The sequence below is a fragment of the Sipha flava genome, unplaced genomic scaffold (assembly GCF_003268045.1).
Source record: "Sipha flava isolate LNK unplaced genomic scaffold, YSA_version1 99_pilon_pilon, whole genome shotgun sequence".
In the NCBI taxonomy this organism is placed as follows: Eukaryota; Metazoa; Arthropoda; class Insecta; order Hemiptera; family Aphididae; genus Sipha; species Sipha flava.
The window spans coordinates 119331-128982 of NW_020273635.1; the positions used below are offsets into that span (position 1 = coordinate 119331).

Consider the following 9652-nt stretch of genomic DNA (forward strand, 5'->3'; position numbering starts at 1 on the left):
TCTGAGCGTATTAAGTTTAGTATGCATTTATAAGTAATTTTTGTTAAATACTGTAGTTAGAAGAAATGAATTTAAAGTAGTTTAAAAGAAACTCAAGGCTAAACTGAGATAATTATTTCATCCATAAACAAAGGTCGAGAAAAATCGGTGGCAAAAAAAAAATTAAGATAGAATTAACCTAACTCTTCAGAGCTATAATGATTATAAAATCACCAAAACGATACAATATTTAAAAAAAATTAGTTGTAATTACAGGGGAAAAAATATAAATTTTTAACTTTAAATGTTTATATTATATTATATTATTATATTGAGGGCTTGTTTTTTACCTACTTTTTTTGATTTTTAATTTTTAACTTTAAATGTTTATATTATATTATATTAATAAACTGCGTCACACAACTTGGCAACGTTTTATTAAATTTCAACCGCAGTCATGTCATTTTTTGGGTGCAAAATAATACCTTTTGTTATATAATGATCGTTCGCCATCGGTTGCAAAAAAGAAAGTGTCCGCAGTTGTGTATCACTCGAATATTTTATATCGCCGGTTGATAACGATAACAGTTATCATTGATAACCTGATTTTCACGTTTAAATCGCACATCCGTCTGTTTAAACTTATATTGATTTCGATTTTAAATTTACAACTAAGATTGACTGTGAAATATCTGTCATTTCAATATAATTGTGTTTACATTTATGCCAATTCTAATATTCTGGTTTTTTTAGCCTTGTTTTATGAATTAACGGGAGTTATTTCAGCGCTTGAGTGGAGTTAAAATAATATGAGTGTCCAACGATTGTTAGCTAAAAATAATATTGTTTCAAAGTGTTTGCTATTTAAATTCATAGTTGGACGACGACAATTGGGTATACAATACGTAAGAAATTTGTGTGTAGTCAGCAGTCGAAGTGCAGATCGTTGGCAAGTGTTTAGGGAAAAATTGTTCCCGGTTTACCCCAGTTTTCCGTCTTGGAAATGGTTGTTTGCCTTTTCGCTTATGTATGCTGGTTATGATAGTCAAAGTGAGTTGTTAAATACTTTTACTGTTACTGAATTTAGAGAAATTATCCAACTTTTAATAATGATTTGGTAATAAAAACAGTCAATATTGATTTTAAAAAACAACGATATATTGAAAAGTATAATATATTTTCTTCCATAACATTTTCTAGGCTTTAAAATGGTTAAAATAAAGTTTTATAATTAACTTAGGTATTTGTATATTAGTTAAATTACAGTGGAGCATTGATTATCAGCATTAGATATAATATTTTTGTACAAATTTATTTTAGTTTAATTTAATTTTGTTTTATCATTCGTCATATATTTTTTATGGCTCATTTTAATGTAGATATATATGTAATATTAAATTAAGTTACCGAACTCTTATTTTTAATAAATATATGATAAAACATTTATTTGTCAAATATTTCGCTATATGGTCAAAAAAGTTCTGAATAACTTATTTGTGATTTATTCATTGAATATTCATTCATTTATTCATTGCCTTATTTGGACCAATTATATTCGTTATATTTCTTATGTATCAACTCATGTTATCTAGCTGATAAATTAGATTGAAAAATCAGGCCTTAAAAGAATAAAAGATTTGGTAGTGAAATAAAAAATTTATTCAAAAACAAAAAAAAAATTGGTATTAAGTTAAATAAATATAAAAATGTTAGTATGTATTTTTACTTTATTAATTTTATTTTTATTATTCTTTGATTATCTGTATTAATTGATTATTCGCTCCTCCTCCTGCCTAATAAAAGTGGATAATCAATTCAATGCTTTACTATACTTTCTCTAATAGATATGATACATAATTAATTGAAAATTAAAAGCTTTTCCTACCTATCATTATAATTTTTTAATAAATTCTAATATTTTATTCTTAGTTTATTTGGTTTATAGAAAGTATTATAATATGATCTTATTGATTTTCTACAAAGTGAATAGTGTACATAATATTAACTTTAAATATTACTATAGTTTTTTATTATTTAATAATTTGTATTCTTGGTTGTATCTAATTGTGTTGAATTATTAGTCAAATGTGACTTTTTATGATCACATATTTGTGCTAAATGTTATAATTTTATTATGCATGATTATACTATGATGTTTTGAAATAAATTAAATATCTACAAATACAATTCTTATTTAAATTATCTAAAGTTGTATAAATCTAATTTTTGATTTTAATTTTATTTTAGACATTTTTGAATTATTAATTCAAGGAAAAGCTGAAGATTTGACTCGGTAATGTTAATTGAGTTAACATATAGTTTTTGTCAACGCATTTAGAAAATATTCTATTTAATTTAACTTTTAGTTTATACATTTTAAGTATTTTTTTAAAAATGTCTATTTAAAGAAATAATTAAAATATTTACTTTATTTTTCCAGATTTTTAAAAAAAAATCCTAAAAATGCTAATCAATGCCATACATTTGGTTGGGCTCCATTACATGTTGCAGTAGCAAATGGAAAAAACAAACACTTAGAAGTTTTATTAAAATTTGGAGCAGATCCAGATATAAGTGAAGGTTTCTCTAATTATTTAATTGTTGCTCAAAAACTGGAAATTCACCCTAGTGATGGTAAATACCTACTAATTTTTCATATGTGTATATATACATGGCTGGCTTAAGAAATTTTACGCCCTGGGGCAAACCTTAAAATTCAGAACTGTTTTCATTAATATTTTTTTTACTTTGATTACAGTAGAACCCTACTAATCCGTCACCATCGTGACTGAAGGTGTGGTCGGAATGCGAAAAAGGTTGGATTATCAGAATATAAAGAAACATTTGAAGACAAAATGTTATCAAATTTATTTTTTAAATTATTTTAAATATTATTTTTAATTACATACATATATTAAATTAAATAAATAATTAAATAATAAAATAAATAAATAATAGATGAATAGTAAACAGGCAATTAATTTTATAAATATATCTAGCCACATACAATAAATTGGAAAATCCATATTCTTATCAATAATACTATGGGTGGATCAACCAAAGTGACGGATGAGAGGGGTTCTACTGTATTTATATTATTTTACATTATTTCAATACTTTGTGCCTTTAAAATTTTATGCCCCCTTGCCCCCTCCCTTTAATCTGAATCTATATATATATATATATATAATATAATGATATTTAATTAAATTAAATAAACAAATTATTATTGAAAATCTATACTTATAGAAATAATTAAAATATATAAAATATTTATTTATTTTTTTTAGTGTTATCATCAAGAGAGAAATACTTTAAGGACAATTTTAATGCTAACGCTACATTTAAAGGATTCACTGCTCTTCATTATGCTGCATTATTGAATGATACTGAATCTTTAAAAATTCTAATACAATACGGAGCTAATCCATTTATAAAATCTGCATCCAATCATAGACCAATAGATTTAGTTTCAGACCATGAAGTATATGATCTACTCAAAGAGTATGAAAAAAATGTAAGTTATAATATTTTAACATATCATAAAGTTTAGGTATTAAGAAGTTTTGATTGTCTAAGTGAATTTATATCTTACACTAGTAACAGCTTACAAAATCTAATCTGATTTGATAATAATTATCAAAAAAATACTATAATAATTATACTATATTTATTATAATGTATTATATTTTGATTGAATGTCTGTAAATTATTTATTTTAATAACAATATATTTAAACAATTTAAATGTTGTTTTTAAGTATCATTTAACAATTATTATTATAAAATTAAAAATTATTGCTATAAAATTTTATATTTTCTTATACTGTTATAATGTGTATATATCATATTGCAACTTCTTCATTATATACTATTTTATGGCATGAGTAAACTTAAAGTATATTTTATGAATAGTATAAACTTTTCAGTTTGAACAAATTAAAAAAAAACGTAATGCAGAGTACCGAAAAAAATTTCCTCTGGAATTGCAGCTATCACAAAATATCATTGGTCAAGAAAATGCTATTAAAGTTGTTTCTTCTGGTATTGTGTTCATGTTATTCATTATTGTATATTTGTAAATCATAATAATGCAATCATTTTTTAGCCATTAGACGTAAAGAAAATGGTTGGACAGATGGAGAACATCCTTTAGTTTTTCTCTTTCTTGGTTCATCTGGTATTGGTAAAACTGAGTTGGCTAAACAGGTTGCTAAATGCTTACACAAAAAAGATGTAAACAATTTTATTAGACTTGACATGTCCGAGTATCAAGAAAATCATGAGGTGTGTAAAAAATTGAATTGAAACTAATTGAAACTAAACTAACATGTTTATTAGTAATGTAAAGTATTTATATGTTTTTTTATATAATATCAACTAAAATTATTTTTTAGAATTCCTAAAATATATATTTTGTTATATGTATTAATTTATTTTATGTTATAGGTTTCAAAAATGATTGGTTCTCCGCCAGGTTATATTGGACACAATGAAGGTGGTTACTTGACCAAACAGCTAAATAAAAATCCAAATTCTGTAGTATTGTTTGATGAAATTGAAAAAGCTCATACAGATATATTAACAATATTGTTACAGTTATTTGACGAGGTAAACATTTAATATAGTAACTGAACATTTTATTATTTAAACTTTATTTAAAATCCTTTAAAGGTTAGTCACTATTCTTTTGTTTACAGTTATACTTACATAAAACGTCGAACATTTTACTTAAATTATTTATAACCAAAAAGTAAATTATACACTAGTATGAATTTAGAAGTTCTGAATTTAATATTTTTATTTATCTTATGAGTTATTGGCCAACTGTAGTTAGTGTATGATAAACCTGTATAATTACTTATTTGGTTTTGTAAATTATATTATGATTCATTTTCAAACATCTAAGCTACTAATACTCTGCTTATAAGATTAGTTTTAATGATTATTGAATATATTAAAAATAATTTTTAGTAATAGTTGAATTGTATTGTAATGATTACTAAAAACAAAATTATTATTAAATATTACTGTTAATGAAATATTGTTTATGTTTTTAAACCATAAAACTTATTTAAAAAAATCTTTTATTGGTATAGATTTAAGTTGAAAAATCACTTTGTCTATATTATTTAATAAAAATCAATAATGATTATACTTATGTTAGTTATTTATTATTATAAATGAATGAAACATTTATAAATCACTGATTTTAATTTATCCTTTTTTAAATAATATATATATATATATATATGCATAACTTTATAATTTATTTCTAATTTTATTGTATATGTATACATAGACACCCACAGATAGGTTAAGGAAGGGGAGCAATGAAGAACCTTTTTTTATCAAATTTTTCAATTTAAAAAACATTTTGGAAAAGCCAGGGGGGCAAATTTCCCAGCTTTCCTTCCCCATCCAGGTGCCTATGTATGTATATTCTTTTGGAAATAAAAATTGAAATAAATAATCAAAAAAATATGTTTGTATTCATGTTATCTGTTTTTAATAGGGACGTTTAACTGATGGAAAAGGAGAAACAATTGAATGCAAAAATGCAATATTTATTATGACTTCAAACCTAGCTAGTAATGAAATAGCTGAGCATGCTTTAGATCTAAGAAAAGAGCAACGTGAAAATAGATTAAGAGAAGATAAAAGTAAGAAGATAAATTATTTTTATGGATAGTATAAAAATCATTTTTTAATCTTTAATTATCTATAACATGATTTAGAACTATCTGAAGATAAAGTTCAAAAAAATGAAGATGAAATGTTCATATCAAATCATTTCAAAAATAAAATTATAAAACCTATTTTAAAACGTCACTTCAAACGAGATGAGTTTTTGGGTCGAATTAATGAAATTGTATACTTTTTACCATTTTCGGAAACTGAATTGAAAAATATTGTACAAAGAGAATTGGAACATTGGAAAGAACTGGTATTTTAAACATTTTTGCTTACAAATGAGTTTATGGTTATTTAGGTTAATTTGTAATATTCAGTCCAATAAACAAATTTCTTCTTGTACATCGAGATCCAAAAAGTTTTTATTGCTTCCTTTAGAGCAGGGATGGGCAACTCTAAGTTAGTAGAAGGCCAATTTTAAGAAAATTAAAATCTAGGAGGCCAGAGTATGGAAAGCAAAAAAAAAAGTCATTCAAAATATGTATTTTAATTAGCGTTTATGTACACGATTATAATAAATTCAATACACGCGACAGCACGACACAAATGATACAAAGAAACTGATATAGTTAAATAGTTCGGTACGAACAGCTATGGTTGAAAACTATATGAATATTTATTATACATGACATTTAAACGTTTAATAATGTTTAATACCAGATAACATTTATTATATCGATAGATGATAAACTTTAAATTATATGATGTAATTTGAAAATATAGCACAGGCCAGATTAAAAAGGCTGGATGTGGCCCATCAGTTGTCCACCCCAGATTTATAAGAAGTTTAAGTAAATAATCTATCATTAAGGTAATGATAAATATTGAGATGGATAAGTAACCTAACCTGCTCTAGAGTATAATGTTATGATTAGATTCTGTCTTGTCGAAATTTAATACACTTTGTGGTTTCTTTTTCAAAATGAACTTTAAAGAATTGTTTAGTACTTTATATTTACTTATATTATTTTATTATGTATGAAATATGACTTAAGTAAAAATTGGGTACTATGTCTTATAAATTAAATAACAATTATTTTTAATTTTCTTTATTACAAAATTGTTAGCCATATCATTTGTGTACATTATATATAGGTATATTAATACCAGATGAATAAAGCCTGATTTACACTTGTCCGGCACGGCATGGCACAGCACAGCACGTAATGGCACGATAAAACATTGTATTATTAGTTTATATGAAATAATTCACATTGGTGTGTACGTCACCGCACTAGCATAGACCAGCACTGACCGGACTGACCGACCATCATTTGAAAGAATGTTTTGCCAGTCCGGTTCGTGCCGGTCTATGTCGGTACGTTTAGTGTCGGTGCAGTGTGAATGTAGAAACCGATAAACATCGGTGAAAAACTATTAAAATTTATATAATTTTATTTTGAACTGAAAATATTTAGATTTTCTATATTCCTTTTCAAGTACAATTTGTAATCCTCACATTAATTTATCAAAAATAGAACATTTTAATCCACTCATTGAATTTATTCAAAGAATAAGGATCTTTATATCAATTTATTACTATGCTCATATTATTTTTTGTGTCATTCTTATTACCAGGTATCAACACCTAATAAAAAAAATTCAAAACAAATTACAAAATTCTAACACATGAAGGATAATAAGCCCTTACGTTTCAGTCTAGTATTCTGCCGTGCTGTGCCGTGCCGGATAGGTGTGAATCAAGCTTAATGCTTGTGTTAATAACAACTATGTTTCTTAATAATTTATTATATTTAATATTTATTGTACATTTTTCTCTGTTTATGCAACATCAAATTATTACTAGTAGTTTGTTTACTATAAAAGTTAATTAAAAATTAATAATTTATTTATTAGAATAAGTTAAGTATTTCATTATTGAACAAACGATAAAACATTTTGTTTGAATTATTATAAATATATTCAGATTTAAAATATAATTTTCAACAATCTTAAAGTACTTACAATTATAGACTATATTAGAAACTAAAAAATTACATTATGTTGTGTAATAATATAATTTGTATATTCGAATATTGTTTTTCTAGTAATTACTAATTATAATAAAAAATTCAAAAATATCAAGAATATATATTCTTTAACTAACATTGTTATTTATCTATGTCTTGCTTACAGGCCTTAAACAAACACGGAGTAAATATTTTTTGGGATAGTGCAGTTGAACACGTTATAATAGGCGCTTATGATGTAAACTACGGTGCTAGATCTATTAAACATGAAGTTGAAAGATCTATTGTGTCTCAATTAGCTAAGGCTCATGAAAGTGGGGAGATCAAAGAGAACTCTTCTGTAAAAATTGTAGCAGATCTGTCCAAAGGCGAACATGGCACTATCTCTCTGAAAATATTGCCTGAAAAAATATTTAAAAATGTTGATGAAATCTTTTGAATTTGTTTGTATTATTATTTTTTGTATATAACCATCTCTTTTCTAAAAACTATAATTGAAAATATTGTTTATTGTTTGCATAACATAGTTTTATAATGTTTTAGTAGTTAGCATACAACTGTACTTTCATTGTATTTGTTTTTTTTTTTTTAAATTTATTTGCTCCTTAAAATGTATAAATAATAGTTAAGGAAAAAATCTGGATTTGGCAAAGTTTTAAAATTCTGATTTTTGGAATTCGAAATCCGAAATCCGAATATTATTGTAAATTTGGATTCCTGATTCTAAAATCAGAAAACCCGAAAATCTGTAGTTAGTGCGTTAACACTAATATTTTTAAAATAGTTTTTAATATTATTTAATTTACCTTCATACAGCTTTTCTATGCTAGTGCATATTGCTTTTTGACATGGTATATTATAATTTGGCTTAATTTGGTTCATAAGATTTTTATGTCTTGTATTTTCTACAAAAGAAGAAGGCAACAAGTCACTTGTAATAATTTCACAAATGGTGCTTGTTACAAGATTTTTTCGTTCTTGCGTTAACGGTCTATCTTTTGTAACTTGTGTAGTAAGTTTGTTTTAAATGTTTTTGCAGTTGAACACTTAATGAAGATTCTGTAGATGTCGAAGATATATGATCAGTATGCGTTGAAGCAATTCAATCACTTTGATTGGTACATATTGAAATGGCTGTTGGATTGAATAAAGTTAAGTTCTTTTCACCGCCGACATTATCATGTACATTACAAAGTATCGAGTATAAAATAATAATAAAAAAATAAAAAACAAAAATCAGGGTAAAACTAATACATTCCTTATTTCACTATTAATCTAAAAATACATGCTATCAAATACAAATCTTAGTCCGGGAAATAAATTATATAATAATATATTATTATATAATTATTATATATTATACATATAATCATATAATAATATATTTAGATTATTAAATTATTAATGTTCAATCGGGTATTTATTGGTTTTATTTAATTGCTTAAATTGAAATAAATTAAAAATATAATTTTAATTACCTTTTACTGTTTTATTCTAGAGTATTATTATCTTTGTGTCATGCATTAAAATGTGTTCACAATGATGAAGTAGGTCCATTGCTCATCAATACATAATCATAAATTAAACACTTAGCCAAATCATTTGACTTGATACGTTCAAAATACTGCCTAATTTTGCTAGAAGCCATAACTAAAAATACAATTTTTTTTCGTCTTATAAATTATGTATACAATTAATTAAAACAAAATAATTCTTATGTGTGCTAGTAACTTGTATACTTGTGTGTGCTGTGGCGTAGCCAGGAACTTTTTAGGAGGGGAGGTTCAGCAAATTTATATATATTTAATCTTGTCACTATCATTTTGACTACTATTTGTATTGATCTCGGTATTTTTAAGTTTGGTTGACATTAGTTTTTTTGACTCGGGTAAAAAAAAAATTTATTTTTCTAGTCTCCTTATTTGTTAGAGAATTTGCTTATAATAATAAATAATAATAATAATAATAATAACAATTTAGAAGCTAGGAACATATAGATATTAGAATATT

The 9652-nt window shown here is 24.7% G+C and overlaps 1 protein-coding gene across 1 annotated transcript; it reads left to right on the top strand.

Annotated features, from left to right (window-relative positions):
* Window positions 1-554: 554 nt before the first annotated feature.
* On the top strand, window positions 555-8526 carry LOC112693784 (caseinolytic peptidase B protein homolog). The gene is made up of 10 exons (XM_025568991.1): window positions 555-1029; window positions 2227-2272; window positions 2420-2613; window positions 3270-3496; window positions 3908-4022; window positions 4087-4265; window positions 4428-4589; window positions 5494-5641; window positions 5717-5925; window positions 7809-8526. Exons 1-10 carry the CDS (start codon window positions 789-791, stop codon window positions 8079-8081), a joined length of 1794 nt encoding a protein of 597 aa, XP_025424776.1. The 5' UTR covers window positions 555-788; the 3' UTR covers window positions 8082-8526.
* The last annotated feature ends 1126 nt before the right edge of the window (window positions 8527-9652 follow it).